The sequence below is a fragment of the Maylandia zebra genome, linkage group LG9 (assembly GCF_041146795.1).
Source record: "Maylandia zebra isolate NMK-2024a linkage group LG9, Mzebra_GT3a, whole genome shotgun sequence".
Classification (NCBI taxonomy): Eukaryota; Metazoa; Chordata; class Actinopteri; order Cichliformes; family Cichlidae; genus Maylandia; species Maylandia zebra.
Genome location: NC_135175.1, coordinates 21,702,690 through 21,722,253, shown reverse-complemented (window position 1 = coordinate 21,722,253; position 19,564 = coordinate 21,702,690). Strand labels below are relative to the sequence as shown.

Below are 19,564 nucleotides of genomic sequence, written 5' to 3'. Positions count from 1 at the left end.
CCTCCTCCCTGACCTTTGTCCTCATTAGTCCCATCAAAATGCAATTAATAACCCAGCACGTTTGTGTCTGGCACCATTCACTGTGGGATTCTGTCCTCTTATCAGCACAGTGGTTTGTTTTGCTAGAGGCACGCCAGCCATATCTGTGGGTGGTTTCCACTTGACAGTTTGACTCTCAGTTTAAGGCTATTCCTGAGCTCCAGGGCACACCACAGCGATGATGAACTCATCCATCAGGGTGCCGCTCAGGCTCCTTCTCGTGAGTGCACTTCCAATTGATTTGATTTGATGAAGACGGTGGCCTCATTAGATCTAATTTAGCGCATCATCTCAGAGCTCTGCCATCTCTGGATGAAGCTCACCTGCATCCTCGTCGCTTTCTCACCGCCTCAGGAAGGCAGAAAAATCTCTTCGAAACCGAAAACAAAAGGACAGGAAACAAAAAAAAGTAACACACGAAGGACTTTTCAGGACAAGAACACTGAGGTTTCCTCTTTTCAAGAAAAACACCAGCTAAAGTAACCACAGTGAATCACAGAGGACTGGAAAACTGACAGCAGAGAGAGGGGAAGGACACGGGCTATGAATGACTCTACAATCACATATGATGGCACTGACTTTCCAGCAATCAGTCACATCTAAAGACATGCAATTTAGATGTCTTTAGATGCTGTGCTGTGCACTGGAAACGACCACTTAGCAAAAAGCAAACTTCCCCCCTCCCCACTATTTTCTTTTTGTTGCAACAGAAACAGTTTGTTGTGTCTTTAAAACTTTATCGTGTCTCTTTCCTTGTCCAAATCCAAATTCAGCATCATAACAGCCGCACTGAAATCACCTGAAGGCTCTCCAACTAACACTTTCCACTTGCAGGAAGGCCTACCTGTAAATGCACTGCACGTGATTTGTGTTACGAGCACTCACTTAAAAAGAACCCATAATAACATAATTAATATCTGCAAGTTTACTGTACTGTCGTGGAGTTTTATTTCCTATAAATGAGAAATAATAGTAACAAGCGGTGCTCCCAAATAAGGGGGAAAACCCCACAGTGGTTCTTACCTTGTTATCTGTGTGTGTCCATGATCCAGTTGCGGCTGCAGGATTTTTGAAAATGAACTGATTGTGGGCTGTAAGTTATCACAGACACGCGACAGGAAGAGCGGAAAAATCCTAACAGATGCGGAGAAAATCTTCCAAAAACAGTGAGCTGATATCCGGAAACTGCGCTCTGGACTAAGCGCAGAAATAACAACAAGAACAAGCTGCACTCAGGCGCAAAGATATTCTTCTTCTTTCAGAGGTGCATAAATCCAGAGTGGAGTGGACAGAGGGGAATAACCTGCAGTGGCCGATGTGTTTCAGAGTAAAGTTTTTTTTCTTCTTCTTCTTCGCCCTGCGCTTTGCTTGTCTCAACACACACTACGGAGAGGAGCGAGAGAGCCGAGTTTCACCCCGGAGCTGCGCCTCTGATGTCAGCAACAACGTGAGCTCCAGGAAGTGGTGACGCTGTCCGGTGGTGCGTTTCCACGGCAGCGGCTTCAAACCTCAGAGAGTACCGCCACACCGTGGACATCAGGGGCAAATACGTATTTTCCTGTGCTCCTACGCTCTGTGTCGCAAAGTTCAGGTGGACGGAGGTGCTGTGCTATACTGCAAATACTACTATCGATCCAATGCCAAGTAAACACATTTACAGTGATGATAGCAATCTCAATACTTTTAACTTATAAAGGCAGCTGACCTTACATTAATGCTGGGAGATACTGCAAGTTTTTGGTATTGATCTGATACCAACCTAACGTATAAAAGCAGCTTGTGTAGGGGTGGGCAGTGTTTATGACTTGTGAGATTAATCATCATCGATTTGCAAATTGAGACATTTTTAATTACCACTAAAACACTGAATTTTACATAGTTTTTAAATTTTGCCTGTCTCTAAAGCACTGTGGGTCCTCTTCTGTTGCTGTGTGTTGTTGCGCTATAACTGTGACATAATTAAAGCTACATGCTGAACTTAGACGATAGAAACAAAGTATCAATCCTACTGAGTCAGATACCAATACCAGCCTTGGTATTGATTCATACATGTAGTGAGCAATATGGTGGACATAGCAGGTTATGAAGTTGGCATTAGGCATAATCAGATTGGACAAACTTCAACCATCCCAACCAAAGGAAGACGAGCTAAAATCCAAATGTCATTGTTTTTTGGGGGAAGTATTTATGCTTTTTTCCCTCCTGTTTGTTTCCTTTAATTAACTACAGTGTGTGATTTTAATTGTATCCGTATGTCGATACATAGCATGCGGTAGAAAGGACAAAAATCGTGACACAGCTGTTGATGGGTTGAGGATTGCCACTTTAAAGGTTATGCAAGATGAGCAAGCATGAGTCTGATTAGATATATGTCAAATTTTCATATCATGCTGCTCTGTCAGGACTCCACATCTGGTGTGCAGACAGGCCAGCAGTGTTTGTCTCATTGTATCCATACTAAGCTGTTAGAAGTCTTTTTTTCTATCCATCCAGACTTGGAAAACACTGATATTTGGGATGATATGAACTATTTCATATCCAGGTAAAAATCCCACTGAGACTAAAACGCTCATTTTCAAGATCAATCTGGCAAAGGTTTGGTTTTGTTTTTTTTGTTTTTTTGGTGGTGGTGGGGCAGTGATCAGTTCTCCACACATGCCTGCTTCATCAGTGCAGCTGAAGTGTTTCTAACTCCCCTCACTTGATCTCAGTGGGTTGACAGTGCCTGTTGACTGTCATCATAGCTCCATTTGAGCATTTTAAATTGTCAGATAAAGAGCACGAACACTTGCATCTGCAAACACTGTGATACTATTTTACCATTAGCATGAATAATAATCTGTATCTTTTCCCTGCATGTCAGCTAATAGGAGCACACACACATGGCAGCACATTGCTAACTGTATTATAAGTATTACACCTCACTAAATGATCAAATGCTCTACTTAACCACACATCACTGACTATGTTTGCCTCTCATTTGATTGCTGAGCATTTGCATTGTGCATTTCATTTGTATCTTGGGGGGAAAAAGGCTACCTGTGTACCAAAAATTATTTACAATGGGCATAAAAACAAAACCCGGAGGGAGACAATCAGAATGACGAATGCTTAACTGACCTTGGGCCCAGCATCAGATTAGTTCCAAACAGCAGTGTTTTATTGTGATCAGACATGCCCTTGCTCTCTGTAAGACTGCTTCAGTGCAATGAATATCAATTGGACATTTGCATCTCTCTATGGATTTGAGTGCTTGTAGATGCTAAACTGTGCTGCAGATGAACACGGCATGCAGCTGTTATGAACACTCACAGCCTGTGAGTGTGGGGGAGTTCACATGTTTTTTATTTGTTTTGGGGTTTTTTCTAGCATCACCTGAGAGAATTTTGGAGATCAGGAGGGTTCCCCAGAGACAAACCACATACTATACCATTATATACTTGAGTCATATACGCTTACATATAGGTCATAGTATATAACATAACCTTTGTCTATTGGCCATCTGCAGAAATATTAAAATCATACTAATATTCATGTGTCTCATGTGTAAAAAACCATGCAGAATGAATTTTAAACTGATTGCTGAGTATTGAACCTTTGCCTTTACGAGTGCTGGGAAAACCAGTTAGAATAGAGTATATGTTTAATGAACATGTTTACATACTGGCGCTTATCCTTCTAGCTTTTACATTTTGCTAAGTGGTCTCCTAGAAAAATGGAAAAAATGCACATGCAAACTGTGGCTGATATCGATTTGTTGGGAATCAATGAGGCCTCTCTGTCAGTAAGAGGAGCACCTCAGGGAACCCTTAAAATACTGGGAAAGTCTTTTTTTAAAGCAATGTTCAAAGCTTTTCTAGTGTCTTTGGCAGTTTTCTGCTCTGGCTACTGTCTCTTGGGCATTTTGCATGGTTTTTAGGTCCACTGGGACTAAAATGGAGGGTTAGCTGCTGCCTCAAATTTTCCAGACTGCATAAGACATCTAAAAAAAACACAGAAGAGATTTCTTCAGATTCTCTTAATCTTTTGATGATATTATGTTACTGTAGATGATGAGATTTTCAAAATTTTCACAATTTTAAGTTGAGCAACATTATTCTGAAATGTGTTCAGAATTTGTAGATGCAATTTGTTTAGTGGTTTTTCTTGAAAGGCTTTTGGGAAATGTTCTTTTTATACCCAGTCACGATACTGACCTGCTGTAAATGAACCGAATTAACTGTAAAATGTTTCTCCAGCTGTTTCTTTTTAGAATCACTTAATTCTTCAGCCTTTTGTCGGCACTGTCCAAGCTTTTTGGAGGTGTGTCGCTAACATCAGATTCAAAATGAGCCAATATTTTTCTTAAAATTGTGGATTGCTGCAGTTTTAAACATTTCATAACTGTTCTATGATCTGTTGTGATTAAAATATGGGTTCGAACATTTGCAAACTACTGAATTCTCCTTTTATTTAGATTTTGAAGTTTACTAACTTTTTTTAAAATTGGAGTTGTATGATACATGTGAATGTAGCTATTATATAGCTATTTCACAATGAAGTGGCCTCAAGGCTATGTGCCAACAGAAGCCACATTGCTGTTTTACTGGATAAATCACTAATTAATATTTAAACACAGGAAGTTGGAGTTTGCTACTGCGAGTCTTAACATGCTGCATCTTTCTGTCTGTATCTTTTCGTAATTAAATGTCTTTATGAAAACAGTCATGACTTAGTGTTCGCTGCAAGCACTTTAATGCCGCTGTACATAAAGAATAAAAGAAGAGCAGAAATGACCTTTTATATTTATTTATATTCTTACAGATCAACTATAAATAAAGAGATTCAACACCTTTAGCTTATTTAGCTCGACCTGGACATTTCATCAAAGGATCCTGTTCCCCGGAGCTGCAGCGTGACAGACGTCTTTATGAGAGGAGACCGGATAACCAGGAGAGTGCTGAACTCTCTGTCGTCACTGAAACACACATAAACACACTTTGAACGCGTTACGTAAAGCTAGCTGGGTATTTTTTACTGTTTACGATTTCAATAGTAAAAATTCTTTCGATGGTTTGCTGCATTACCCGGGAGTGAAGCTGATCTGAAGACACTGGCTGCTGCTGGTGACGCGGTGCTCCTTGGACCCGAGCAGTCCAAAGTCAGGTGTTACTCCGAACACATGGGAGTCCCCTTCAACTGACTCTGCACAGGGTGAATGACACGAGTAAGGCTGACATGCTATGCAAAGCAATTTGGGCTTCACATAGAAAGATAGATTTCTAGGCAACATAGAGGTCACTGATTGATTTGTGATTACTTGTAATAGATTTCCAGAACATGTGGGCTCCACAGCTGTACAGATTTACTTCTCTGGTTTGCGTCTGGCCCACATAGCAGAGCCCAAAGTCGACGCTGACAGCAGATAAACGCAGTGTTGGAAGATCCAGATGAGCGCAGAGTGGCACCGTCTGCACAGAGCAAATAGACTATGTGAGGTCATATAGCAGCTCCCAACCGAGCTGTTATACACGCATTGAACAGATGTCCCTAACCTGCAGGGTGTTGTTGCTGTAGTGAATCAGGAGATTCTGCTCGAACCTCAGCTTCATCTGCCCGTTTGCACCGTGGATCAGCTTCACCCCAGGAGGGATTTCCTCATCTGTCTGTTCCACATGGTCCAGAAGAGGCAGGGAACAGTGGAAGGCCACTTTCACCTAGTATTTAAACAAAAGAGGGCAACACTTACAAATAATTGTGTAAATCAAATTCTAATGATGCTGCTGCATCCATGACTCATCTCACCCGCATGCTGTGTTGTGGCTTAAGCACTAAAGACTGATTGTCCCCAGACGGAGGATTCCTGGAGGTGCTGGTCGGGCCTCTGGGTTTTGGTTTGACCACTGAAAACGGAGGCTGAGTCCCCAGGCTGAAGTGCAGGGGCATCTCTGAAGTGTTTTTCAGCTGGAAGCTTTGTGTGATGTCAAATTCACGCACTACTATCTGCAAAAAAAAAAGAAAAATAGACTGTTCAAAATTAACTTGGGACAAACATCTCATGTGTGCACTTGCATGTCAGAGCACTGGTGATTAGTGTTGTACACTTCTCAGACCTACCTCGTTGTTTGAGTTTGCCATCAGTAAATCACCGGCCGAAGCACAAAACTCCAGCACCCCATCGTCCTCCTCCGCCTGCACTAAAAGCCTGCAGCGACAGGAAGTCAAGAGGAAGATATGCAACTTAATCAGACCACCTCTGAGCTGCTTTTACCTAACCTCAGCTTATTTTAATTTAAGAAACATAAATCGAGCAGGATGCATTACGTGTCCGGGTGGGGATAAATAGCAGGAATATAATTGCTTACGCTGCAGTCTGAACGGCTGCTAGTAGATCCACTCTGACGGGCTCTAAATCCAAACCCTGAGCCCTCCCAACTTTACCGGGAACACAAGCAGCCAGCTGAATTACACACAACAATAAAGTATAAGGATTTAGGCTGGATCACAGTTATCTACTGTTTGCATTTCCCAGGATTTAACATCGAATCACAACAGCTTACCTCGGAGTCTAGGTTCATAAAACCCAGAGCCAAGCCGACACATCTGGACTTACGAGCAGCCCCAGAAAGGGTCAAAGGAGTAAAAGACACATGGATGGCTCTGCTGCTCTTTGCTGGAATCACCTTGAGATTTACAAAGAAAAGCATCATTACTCAGATGAAATAACAGACAACAAGCACGTGGCTAAAATCCTCCGACCGTACTATTTGTTGCGGTGTGATGCAGAAGGGGTAATCTGAGAGGTTGCCCATGTGAGGCCTGATGTGGACAGATATGAGTTTTTTCTTTCCAAGAGAGGGATAAAGACAAGTCTCCTCTTCTTCCCCACGCTCATCTTCAGACATATATTCTTCCTCTTCCACATCCTGAAATCAATACAGGAAAGCTAGGTCGAGCCATTCAAAGAAGAAAATGTGCGTTTATGAGGTTTTCCCACAGGATGTGTGGTAAAATCTTTAAGCATCTGCATCATGGTGTTCAATATATACTCACAGTCAAGCTTTGGAGAGAAGCACTTGTTTCCTCAGAAACTGTGGTGCGTGTTTTTTCCCATGCTGTTTCATTGAAGCTAGAAAGCCTCAGCGCGCTGCTCAGCACCTCGTTGCCATCAGCATCTTTAAGGGGGAAAGCGTCTCCAAACACCACCACAAAGTCCAGCAGTTTACCGTCGTTCTGATCTACGTTGTAAGTCTCCCAGTCCAAACGAATATCTGTCACCGAGCCGACATTTACATTATATCATTTAGAACTTATTTCTTCAAGCTGTATTTATGTCCTACGGGCAAGTGCAATTCAAAGTGCTTTCCAGTTGACTGATGAGCAGATAATAGGATTTCACAATGGCAAGGACAGCACTCTCAAAAGCACCGAAAGCCACTCGAAAACACCTAAAAGCGCCAAAACAGCAGCTACCAGTAAAGCCGAAGCTCTGTTTATATACATATATTATATATATATATTGATCTATTAAGCTCTATTATAAATCCCATTTGATATTTTTTATTCCAGTAATAAGCTGGAATGCAGTTAGTCCCTCAGACAGGAAACGACAGGGTCATTAAGTCCTTTTCCAGCACACAGTGTTTACTGAGAACACTTACCAAACATGGTGGGATTGTTGATGCGAAGAGAACGAGAAACGGTGTCACCACCCGATACATGAGTGCCAAACCTAATGATGAGGAGAGGTATTTCTCATTAAATGAGATAGCCGCTCATTAAAAATACACAAATATAGGTATAAATAGCTGGGGAAAAGGACTGTGGAACAGACTGTATGATTGGTCCCTGGTTCTGATCCTGTGCTCGTGGGCCCGTCATCTGGAAGTAGAGGGGGCAGCCTTTCACTGTCATATGGATGGGAATAAGCACAGGCTTGAGATCCCCCACCTGGATCAAAAATAAAGTACTGAATTAAAATAAAGAAAGAGGCCATTTAGATTCACCATAGAACTCAAGACACACTGCACAATCACTCCCTGCTTTATCCACAGTTTACAAAATGAACATCAGTGTGTACTAAATGACACCATAAACTCATCAGGAACATGTTTTCTGAGATCGTAGAGCAGAAAACAGGTGTCGCCACCTGCTGGCCATTAAAAGAAATGCAGATTTAAGGTAGTTCTACAATGGCTTTACCTTTTAAGACTTAGTAGCTACATCCATGTTTTATATCCAGTTTATTACATCAGTTACATCACATTTATTAGCTTAAACTGTGGCAACATACTTTGCATATGAGGTGGTCTGTGTACTCCCCCCACATGTCAGTGTAGGCAGTCACGTCCACAGCCCGACTCTCAAACGCTCCGAGTGTCCCCGTGTGTGGCGTGACAAAAAAAGCGGCGCCTTTTCCATGAGCCAGCAGGCTACTCACAAACTCTGGCAACGAGCAAACAAACAGAGTCAGTTCCTTGTTTCTTTATATCAAAAGCACAATCTGAAGATGATGCATACCCTCATGTGCTTTTTCCTCTGCTTTCTTAGCTTGAAGAGAGTGGAGCGGATTCGTGACGTATGCAAATCTGCGATTAAGATGCAGCCAGTGTCAGATTTTCTGTCAAAGCAGAGTTATACTTTGATCAATAATTCAGCTCCCTTCACCTTTTCTCTGGCTGCTTATTTGGCTTCAAGGCATGGCAGGTGAAATATTCTGCCTCTACGGTAAAAGGAGCCGGGATAGCAGTTTGATTGGTTATCAGTAACTGCTTGCTAACAGCACTCTTCAAAATGACACCATCTCCAAACTCAAGTACTGGTGTTGAAGGACTCTGACCATTTGGACTAGAACGAGAAAAAACAGTTTTTTCAGTATCTGAAACGGAGTTATTTGATGCAGTGGATTTTTAGATGCAAGACTTTAAGGCAAGTTCACTACCAGACACCGGGCACACTGTAAGACACACTGAGTTTCTTGGGTTTGGCCACAATTCCAACAACAAGAGGGGAGTTCATTCCCTGGACTTCACAGACAGCAGCAACCTCGGTCAGCTCGAGCTAGAAGAAAAAAGGTGAGACTTTTTTCTTTCAAACTTTAGGTGTGTTCAAAAAAATGCTGCAAACTAGCACTTACGTCTGTGTGAGCAGTAAAAGTCACTGTGATCTCCATGCTGACTTTAGGTCCCAGAGTACCAGAGGAGGGGTCAAAGGTGGCTGAACACAGTGAAGCTTGTTTGCCCTGCAGCTCGGCCTGTTCAAAGCAACAATAACTATTAAAAGACAAGCTTGATATAGCCCACATGTCCATGGAGAAAGATCTATTTCCCATTAATAATATGTACTGAAACAACCTTTTCCTGCATACGCTAGTGCAACTTAATACAGTGAATGTTGTGTTGCATACCAGCCAACTGAACTGTGATGGCAGCAGGGTCTGATTGAAAAGAGTTACGGTGCCTGTGGCAGAAGCTCCAACATAAAGTTCAGGGAAGGACAGCGTGCAGTTCAGAAGACAGACGTGGGACGACTGCACGTCTGCTCGCACTGACAGGTGACTGTAGGGAACACACAGGTAGTGCTGTTACTTACTCACATCTTATTAATATGGTTAATATGGTTTTTGTGGATTGTATTCTAGACTAAAAGGAGGAATCACATTGTTTTATGTGACTGTGCTTCCTTACCATCCTGTCCCATTTTCCACAGTCAGTTCCAGCTCAGTTTCAAACAGCTGGCAGGAATGTGGCTTAAAGAGCACGTCCACATTGCAAGAGGCCAAGGGAGGCAAGAGACCCCTGCTGGGTTCAACTGAGATCTAAGCAGCAACACAGATTGTTTATATGGAGTCACTTCATGAACAGAATGAACAGTCAGCCTAGCTTTCATTTTATCGTGTTTCCTATGTACCTGTGAGTCTTGATGCTTTCTCTCCAGGATCCAAGAGGCTTCCAGCTGGGTGGTATTGGTAAGGAGCAGGGTAGTCTGAGTCTGTTCTCTGGGTCTTATGGGTCCAAAGTCAATGCTGGGCACATTGAGAGTCACTGTGGGGCCCTGTTTAACACCACCAAATGATAGTAATGTCACAAAAATAGACGCTACAGTAATGCATTTATGCTGTGTGGTTCAATCTTACTTTGAAGGAGACTTCTACAGCCAGAGTGACCGGCTCATGGTGGTGCTGTATGTGGCAAACCAAACTAGTCACAATATTCTCTGCTTTCCCTCCCGTCACAGTAAGACTGAAGTCAAAACATTCATTCTCCTCTGGATACGGCCCAGTAAAGAATTGTCAAGCCAAAAAACAAAAAAGATATAAACATTTAAAAATTATACTTTTTTGCACCATTAAGCAGATCAACTCTGTAATGCACCTATTCTGCCAGACGATGGCTCCACTTCTATTACATGACAGCTGCTGTTAATTCTCTCCCATTGAAAACAGATGAAGGTTTTGCTGTGGTTCCACATCTGGTGCACGTACAACACAGAAACAATAAATTCATTAATAATAGCGATGTGGGAGCAGAATGAAGTGATTTAACTCCACTATTAGAAACTAACCTTGAACTGCCTTGAAGTGGGTGTGCAAATAAAAATCTCTCCGGGGATCACAATGGCGTAAGGCTCCAGCAAGATCTGATAAGGCTCCGTTGACCCCTTGACCTCTATCTCCATGATGATGACGCTTGTTACCTTGGAGCCAGGCTGCACGGGCTGAAGGACGCTATATCTCCCCAAATTATACAATTTGTTAGATACAAAAAAATAAAAAATGAACAAGGCAGGCATTGTTTAGTAAGCATCATGTGTGAGAGCTTGTGATTTTATTTTGTTATATTAACATTTATCAACCTGCTGTCGGAAGGCTCTGGTGGCAGCTGGGGGATGTCTCTCAGGACTAAGTGGCAGACACTGTGATAATCCTTTAACTTGAGAAAACACATTCTTCATTCAAGAAATGCAACATTGTTTACCACAATGATACAATGATTGCTGGATTTATTTATTTTTTTCAGCTATTTATCCCGAGTCCTCTTTACCTCTTTAGGACAAAAGATGAGCAGATACTCTTGGTCCTGGCAGGGAGCCAGGATGCCTGTTGAGGGGCTGACATGGAAAACCTCGTCTGTGGCCAAGTGGAACTGGATATGTGAGGCATCAGGGCTTTCCCGTGGAAGCAGAGGATGCAAGTTGGGCTTCATGATCTGCCAGTGAAAAGGAAGCTCCAAGTGGCTTTATTCCGAGATGAAGAAAGGAGAAAGAAACAGACATAAAATGTGTTATTTACTGATCTCTGAAAGGAATTTTGCTGTTGCAAAAAACAACAACACAGAGTCAGAAACAGAGTTTATTAGCATTTCATTATTCCATCCGGGAAACTTCAGCAATGTTAATACAGCTAGTACGGGTGCTTGAACCCTATCTTATGTTACCCTGTGGCCAAAAATTTGAAAAGGAAGAGATTTGCTTATAAAACACATGAGACGTGCGACTCTTACACATTGTTTCTGATGACAAGCTTCTTCTGTTGCACAGAGTGAGGGTTGCATGGGCTGAAACGGATAAAGTGCTCTGCAGTAAGGTCATGCACCTCTCCAACCACAGGAGGCTCCTCCCCCCCAGACACAGACACCAGCTCCAGTGCGATCAGCTGGCCCTCACCTGAGAAGCAAACGCACATTACACACAATGCATAATTTATTGCGGAGCATAGCTCTTAGCAATGCCTCTTGTTGGGATTTACCTTCAATGGAAATGTCTTTCACCTGGCAGTTGTCACACACAACAGTGAAAACCTGGCAGCTCTTCTCAGCGGTGGTTGGAAAGAAAACCACCTGTAAATCCACATTAACACTTTTTTTTTTACATGCTCAGTTTCCATAGATACAGTCAGCTGATTAGAAGTCAGAGGTGGGGGAACTGAAAGGAAAAAACAAAGAAGAATTGAATTAACATATTACTCTACCTGATTTTAAATCCAGACTCACCTCAACAACAGTGGCCTCTCCTGGCTCCAGTACAAAAAGGGAGGGACTGACAGCAAAGGGTGGCTGCTCAGAAAAGTATGTTCTGGCCAAAGACTATATAAAGAAAATTGGAGCTAATGAGAATGAGACTGAGCTGTTTGGTTGCAGAAAAACTGAATTAAAACATTGATATATTTATATGTGTCAGTTTTTTTACCCTAAAATTTGAAGCTGGCCACTCGTCCTTGGGAATAATGCAAAAGGTCCCAGTGCTGAGGCCCACATTTTGGCACAGAAACTCAACAAACTTGACTCCTCCAATGAGACAGTAACCACAGTCCAGGACTCTTGGTACTGAAGAATAAGAGGGAAGCATATCAGCAGTACATCGGCAAATGAAGTAACTAATGTGAATAACAACAAAATTGGTGGGGCAGATTGCAGTGAAAACATACAAGTGAGAATAGGAGGAGGTCTCCATGCCTCAATCGGTACCACAAATGGGCCCTCCGCCTGGGTCTCCACCACTATAAAGTCCTTGTAGTCTCCCAAGGAGTCTGGAGCAAAACGCAGCGTGTACTTACAGCTCATCCCCGGGGCAACAACGCCCCCTTCACCTGGGAATCTCCCTGCCAAAACGTATCACAATGACAACAATCTGAATTTTGTGTGGTACTGCTTATCTTCAGATAGCTTAGTGTAAGTTAAAACGTGAGGTTAATATTGGCATACAGAGGAGCTGCTGTCTCCACAGGAATGCTAAAACTGTAGTCCAAAATGAAAACTTTTTTTTGTGGTTAAAGCTCTGTGGCATTCCTGTTTAATGCAGTCACTTACACTTTGACACACTTGCTTATTTCCTCACCACATCAACAACAAGAAAATATGCACCATCCAATCAGAACCAAAAGGAGCTCACCCAAGCCAATAGAGAAGTAAGGAGTGGTAGGAGGGATCACTCGGATGTGGCGGCTTGAAGAAGTCACGTTTTTAAGCTCCAGTGTAGTCTGAGACAGGAAAGGGCAGGGCAAGGGCTTGTTACAGTGCACCAATTCACAGAAAAAGGAGGATTCCGTTTTTGTCTGGTTATAAAAGCTCTGAAACACACCTCATAGATGTTTCCCACACTATAGTTGGTGAAAACCACCACTGAAGGTTTTGCTAGGAAGACTGGAATCGGCTCCTCGGCGGGGCTTTCAAAGTAAGAGTACAAACACAACCGCACCTGAGCATTGTGTGTATTCACAATAAAGACAGGCTCACGGGAAGTGAAAGATAGGAAACAATCAGTTGTGGCTTTCAGTCACACTACAATACACAACACACATAATAGTCAGCTTGTCTTTTTTTTAGAGACGCTTGGCTGTACCAGCAGAGTTTATCTATGTACAGTACATATTGATTCTGTGTGTGTCTAGTAGAGTGTGGGGACGTGCATTTGATGTAAACAGCCTGACTGCATTATGTGAGACTACATCATGTTCAGAGTATCAACTTACACATCTCTGCTATGGCACAAAGGGGGTACAGCTGTTTTCCACTGAGGTAAATGATACTCGTGTTTGCTGTGGATATTGAAGGGGATTATCTTGCCTGAGCTTCCTGCATTTCCCATGCAAAAATGTCCTATCAGCAATGTGCCTTAACTGTACATGCTTCCTTATCACAAAATGATAAGGATGTTCCTTGAAATTATTAAAAAGCCTTTTATTCTCTTTAATTACCTTTTCTTTTTAGCGCCTTTGCTCTCAGGCTCTGCCTTCCCTTTGGTTCTGGGCCTGATGAGGGACGTGCCGCCCTGCTGTGAATTTAGGGGAAGGAAGCGCGGATTGCGAAGGAAGCTCTGTCGATCTTTCAGCTTCAGAAGTTTCTCCCAGCCATCCGCTCGATCCTTCACACTTGGCTCACCCTTCCATTTTGGCTTAGGCTTGGTCTGGTTTGGCTTGGAAGATGATTTTGATGGAATTACATTTTGAATTTGAATGCACGTTGTTCCCAGGTTGTCTTTTTTTGCTATTGTTTAACAACCTTTTTATCCAATCATTATTATTTTTGATTGTATTTGGAGAAGAAACACAAAAATTGAATTAAAATACCTACTCGACCTTTGCCCAGGAAAAAGGGATCAGCAGCGATATATAAAGATCTTATCAATCTCCTCACCTCCCTTTGAGTTTCCTTCCTCCTTGGGGTGTCTGAGCAGGACTCAAAGGTCACACTGTGGTCTAACTGGATGTCTACAAAGCCCGTTTTTTCTGGGCGGCGAATGACTGTGTAACCATCATCCTGAGGCTTTCGGGACACATGCATGGTGAAGGCAATGGTTGGTTTGGCAGGATTCCACTTTTCTGACAAGAAAAGAAAGTTTGTAGCACCGAATCACTGGCAACTAATAAATTTAAGATAAATGTTAAAGAGGGTCAGATACCTGCTGCTGGTGCTCGTACATGTGGTTTTTGTGTAGCCAAGTAATCCTTTGGGGAAATCAGATTATTCATTTCAAGAAGATCTTCATCCACACACCAGGAAAAGGCTGATTTGACTGAAAATAGGTATAAAAATCGAATCAAATGAGGCATTCTGAAAACAAATAAACACATGTAGATGGTGGGATTAAGCAAGCATGATGAGCTCTTTGGTACATGAGTGCAGAGATACATACAATCTCAGTGCATCAGTACCCTCATCATCTTTTTGTGTTCTTATTCTCACCTTCATTACTACTCTCTCACTTCTCTGATTTATTCTTAGTGCCGATTGGTTGCAGAAGGCTCACCACACACATATAAACCTAGACAACGCAGTGGTGGTCAGCAACTAGTGTCTTGGTCCCTCATTCCTCATCCCTCAACTCCATGAGCACTGACTTTATCTTTCTGTTATCAGCTTTGTTTACTAAGTATAGTTGAGTTTGGAGTTACCAGCAGACCTGTTTTCTGTTGCGTTTCTATTACTCTAGTTTACAAAAACTACTAGGAGAGAAGCCTGAATCCAATAGCCCGCTGTGTGGTTGGTTCACAGACTTCTTCTTCTTTTGTTTTAGCCGGAGCTCCCACCTCTTGTTTGTAATTTCATGATTGAAATCTTGTTGAATGCCACCAGCATCATGACATCTTATATGTTAGGTTCCTTTGAGCCATACATTTAGGGACAGAAACACTAGTATATTACAGCAATATAACACAGTTATATTTTTAAAAGTTTTTAAAGTTTTTAAAAGTATCTCACCTGTAAGCAGTTCCTGATGATCACAGACATCTCCTGCTGTCGCCTTCATTCTCTCATAGGCCTGGTTTTCTTTGGCTGCAGCACATGCACTGGCCTGAATCATGTGATTGTCCAGCATGTCAACCTGCTTAATACGCTGTTCATACTCCGAATGAACCTGTGTGGCAATAGGGGAAAAATAACACTGTATTATTCTTCAGCTGACTTTTGACAGTGATTTTTTTACAAGTTGTAGATGAGTGTATATGATTACCTGTTGGAGTTCTTCAACGTATCTGTCATGATAGCTGCCTCGTACACGTTTTGTTTGAACTAGGTTGGACACAGTGTCTTTTCTAATTATGTCGTTTGTGTAAAGATGCTTAAAGATGCTTGCTAGTACATGAGAAATATTCTGGGATACAACGAAAGAGAAGTTAGCTTTTTCATTAGTATTATTATCATTAGTTTTGATGTTCCCTAGACATTTAAAGGTGTCAGGTGGATCTTACCTGGGATTTTCCACACGCGGGTCTGTGAGTGTTCACAGAAGGGTCAGCCCGCAGCTTTCCTCTGGTCTCCGGCTCCTCTTCCATAGCTGACACGTCTACTGTAGCTAAATGGATCATGCCAAATGTTACAGAGGTGTTAGTAAGAAAGAGATATATTCGTAGCTTAGATTAAGTAATTTATAAACTGGTGCGACGACTTCATAATTTGTCAGCCATGTTTTCTTACATGGGGTTGCTATAGCAACAACCAAACTTCCTTCTAGACAGGAAATTACGTTTTAGCATTTTTATATGTAAATTTAAATTATATATTATTGGTAGTAGTAGTACTAATTCGTGTTAATATTAGGACGACAGTTTAGTTTAGTTTTATTGAAATCGGTTCAAATCACTTCTAAGTATCTTCTTCTTCTCTGCTCCCTTTAGACTGCGGTCAAGTGAGCAGCACTGACATGTGAAGTAACGGTCAAGCCAGCCGTACCTCTTACGCGTATTACGGTATGGGTGCTGACTGGCTTAAAAACACCTGAGTCTTCTGTATCCTGCCATTTATCACTATTTTGCTACTCGATCCACTTCCAGTTTTGAAATATTTGCAATACGCCCAACCAATGCAGTGTCGTCAGTGCAGGGGCGGATCTAGAGAAATTTTCTTGTGGTGCCATGGAAATCAAATGAGGTGGAAAAATCAAAGCGTTTTTTAAGCACATAATGTAATCTATAACTTAATTATTTTCTGTATCCCACATAATTAAACATCTCAGTTACAAAAAATAATAAATAAATATGTATCCCAATAAGTATAAAATCCAGAAAGCTACACAACATGGGGCGATTCATTTACAAACACAAGTCTAACTTGGGTTTCACACTGTTTTCTGTTAGAAAAATTCAAATTGTTGCTTACATTTACACAAAATGTCAGAAATCTGCACTGTCATGAACAAATGTTTTTCATCATTTGCTGGGCTGAGGTCTTTTGCACCTGCAAATTGTCTTATTTCATTAATAACCTCACTGGCACACAACAAAACAGCAAATACATTGCACACTGACTATGTCTGTGAAGGTTCTCAGTCATCCAGTCTTCAAGCAACTTAAAGAAGCTCCTTAGACTACACACTGACTACATAAGACAACACAATGTACTAACTACACACTCCCAACACAACTCCACAGCTATCTATCATTTCAAAACTCTCTCACTCGTTAGCTCTTGTTGCCCAAACTCCCCAAACTTTCCCCTCTTCCTCAACAACCAAATCCCGCATGTTGCCATTTTTTTAACAGGTCGACATGGTACATTTTTCCACCAATAGGAAAGAGGTGGCTTTTTTTCTTTCTTTACTTTTTTTTAACCGCTTAGAAAAAAAAAATTAATCATTGCTCTGGATTTAGTGGCTTGTCATTAAAATTTTAAAACTGATGTACTTTGAAGTAAGAACTTTCAACATGAGATAAAATAGAGACTCAGGGTGGCTGCAGCTTGTTGCTATGTCAGCTTCACATGTCGGTCATGTGATTTGGAGTTGCAGCACACAGAGGGTTAATAACACTCACTCACAACACTCATAACACCATTTGTTAATGGTGGAAGGGGGGTACAATTATGCAATATATTCAATTTTAGAATGTATATTCAGCTGTAATTGTTGCTGGGCTCAAAGTGTTAATGTTATCTTATTTTAATAAAGAACACTGTCATATGCAAAGCTAAAGTGGCATTAGGAGTATTAAGAGATCATTTTAGGGCAGCACATGCCACCTCTCTAGATCCGCCCCTGCATCAGTGTTGATCCTCTTCAGTTTGCTTACCAGTGGGAGTGGAGCATGCCACAAAAGGTGACAACTCATCACAGTTGCTTCATTCCACACTTGTAAAGCAGCAGAGCTCCTTCTGCCTCTAACTGATTCACCCTTTCAGCCACGAACAACACTTCAGGATAGTAAACTCTGTCCAATGTAATTGGGATAGAGTTTACTATTAAATTTCTCTGAAACCATCCAATTCATTGGGCTGTGAGCTGGAAGGGTAGGAGTGAGGGTAAACTACAGTAAGAATCCAGTGAAATATTTGTGCCACCCTTTGCAGTTTTAGTTTAAAGCCGGGACCGGGATTGCTCAGTAGATAGCATGGTCGCCCCACGATCTGAAGGACGGGGATTCGGTTCCACTGAACAGCTACGCTGAGGTACCCCCGAGGAAGGTACCATCCCTACACACTGCTCCCCGGACGCCTGGTTAGTGGCTGCCCACCGCTTCACTGAGTGAATGGATTAAATGCAGAGAGAGTAATTTCCCCACAGGGATCAATAAAATATACTTCATTATTATTAATATCAGTTCAAAGTTGAGAATATTCAAAGCACTGTACTGTAATTTTCTCAGAAATCATACAGTTCTTTGGGCTGTGAGCCAGAGGAGGAAGAGTGAGGGTGATCCAGAGTAAGAATCCAGTGAAATATTTGCGTCACCTTTAACAGTTTTCCTGTAATAAAAAAACAAACAAACAAACAAACAAAAACCCCACACATAATCAAAAATACAGTGCAGCAATTTTACTTAGTTGGGGATCAGGTCAGGGTGAACAGGAATGTACAGTATAGTGAGAAGATATTGCTTTGGAAATATATTATCAACTCTTACAGGATATATAAACGTGTTTTTTTTTTAAATTTTCAATGCATAGTGCAGGAATTAGAAATTAATTTATAATTATATATATCAACTGCTAATACTTCAAAACTTGAAGTTGGATTGAGAGGTAAAATAGTGAAAATGGCAGGAGTCGGCACCCGTACCGTAACATGCGTAAGAAAAGTGCAACAACATTGTGTTTGTGGCTGGGGGTGCGGCTAGCTTGACGGTGACTTTGCATATGAAGGCTCACTTGACCACAGTCCCTTTAGGGGATGCCAGAGCATATTATCTGCCTCCATCTCGCCCTATCCTTAGCATCTTCCTCTGTGACACCTGAACCTGCGTCAGGTGTCAGGTGTCTTCACTACATCCATCTTGTAAACCTGCCCTTTCACTTCTGTTTCAAATCACCCCTGACAATCACTCACTCCACCCTGGCTACATTTTCTTCTCCACCTCTCTTGAGCAATGTCAGTTGCTTTGGATGGCTGACCGAAGCAACTTAAAGTGTGAAGCTCATCATTTTTAAACTCAAAGAGTCTAAGCAGTAGTTTCCAGATGACAGGACTCTTTCAGCGTTTGATAAAGTTGAATGAATTTGATAAAATCCCTCTTATTTTCAGTTGGCTCTGATACAGTGAACAGTCTGAGACAATAAACCACCCGATGAAACCAGATATACCCAAAACACAACAAGCACATACCACACTATCATATTGTCTCTTCTGTACACATGCAATTAGTTTTCCAAGAAACTTCGCAGGAAAAAAAAGCTGTCTGTCATTGTACAACGTGGGAAGATAAAAAACAAACAGGTTTTAGCTGTTTGTGTAATGCAAGCTGCATTTCAAAGCATTAAAGTGTGGGCATGCGCCTGTGTCACTCGAAATAGCTGCTGCACCAAGCAGTGTTATTTAAACACATTTGAAAGTCGTTTGTGTTGAAGAGGCCAACGATTCCAGAACAAAATCTTTCACTGTGTCGATCAGCTCATATGGTGCTCAAGTGGGATTGTCAAAGGGCCAATTGTGAGGCTGGCTTTGTACCTCCTTGTGGTTTGTCAGGCATTTTTTTTTTGCCCACAAGACATGCTCGAACACAAGGGCTCACAGGCCAGAGAAAACAGGGAGACTCTCATAATAAAGCGGCACAAAGAGAGATCTGTCAACAACTAAAAGGAGTCTGTGCAACAAGCAAACACTATTTACCTATGTTTCA

The 19,564-nt window shown here is 41.8% G+C and overlaps 2 protein-coding genes across 4 annotated transcripts in view; both read right to left on the bottom strand.

Moving 5' to 3' along the window:
- map3k22 (mitogen-activated protein kinase kinase kinase 22) overlaps positions 1-1,485 on the bottom strand; it is a 42,706-nt gene extending 41,221 nt beyond the window's left edge. For both annotated transcript variants that reach the window (XM_004546753.6, XM_024803693.2), the window contains exon 1: positions 1,063-1,485. The gene's annotated coding sequence lies outside the window, so the exon portion shown is untranslated. The remainder of the gene's footprint in view (positions 1-1,062) is intronic.
- A 3,277-nt stretch (positions 1,486-4,762) lies between these two features.
- On the bottom strand, positions 4,763-15,937 carry dlec1 (DLEC1 cilia and flagella associated protein). 2 transcript variants are annotated; one of them, XM_004546752.3, is made up of 38 exons: positions 15,707-15,937; positions 15,469-15,609; positions 15,216-15,372; positions 14,416-14,529; positions 14,151-14,335; positions 13,712-13,929; positions 13,096-13,180; positions 12,907-12,994; positions 12,443-12,616; positions 12,205-12,341; positions 12,009-12,101; positions 11,765-11,855; positions 11,520-11,682; positions 11,061-11,253; positions 10,873-10,949; positions 10,582-10,744; positions 10,392-10,488; positions 10,154-10,284; positions 9,928-10,071; positions 9,705-9,835; positions 9,425-9,575; positions 9,155-9,271; positions 8,960-9,078; positions 8,686-8,865; positions 8,539-8,606; positions 8,312-8,463; positions 7,853-7,968; positions 7,680-7,750; positions 7,072-7,289; positions 6,783-6,944; positions 6,579-6,701; positions 6,384-6,478; positions 6,136-6,223; positions 5,824-6,021; positions 5,574-5,735; positions 5,339-5,489; positions 5,106-5,223; positions 4,763-4,996 (listed from the first exon to the last, which is right to left on the bottom strand). In XM_004546752.3, exons 1-38 carry the CDS (start codon positions 15,821-15,823, stop codon positions 4,882-4,884), a joined length of 5,103 nt encoding a protein of 1,700 aa, XP_004546809.3. In that variant the 5' UTR covers positions 15,824-15,937; the 3' UTR covers positions 4,763-4,881. The 2 variants fall into 2 exon arrangements, with proteins under 2 accessions (XP_004546809.3, XP_076744294.1); XM_076888179.1 differs by lacking the exons at positions 15,216-15,372; positions 15,469-15,609; positions 15,707-15,937 and adding an exon at positions 14,700-14,719.
- Positions 15,938-19,564: the final 3,627 nt, after the last annotated feature.

What these genes read in the sequence shown, in the direction of transcription:
- dlec1 (XM_004546752.3), bottom strand. Translation starts at nt 15,823, where the DNA reads ATGATCCATTTAGCTACAGTAGACGTGTCAGCTATGGAAGAGGAGCCG. An exon ending in TCATCAGGAACTGCTTACAG is followed by an intron (nt 14,530 to 15,215) that starts GTGAGATACTTT and finishes ACCTATTTTCAG; the next exon opens with TCAAATCAGCCTTTTCCTGG. An exon ending in CTGTAGAAGTCTCCTTCAAA is followed by an intron (nt 10,072 to 10,153) that starts GTAAGATTGAAC and finishes GGTGTTAAACAG; the next exon opens with GGCCCCACAGTGACTCTCAA.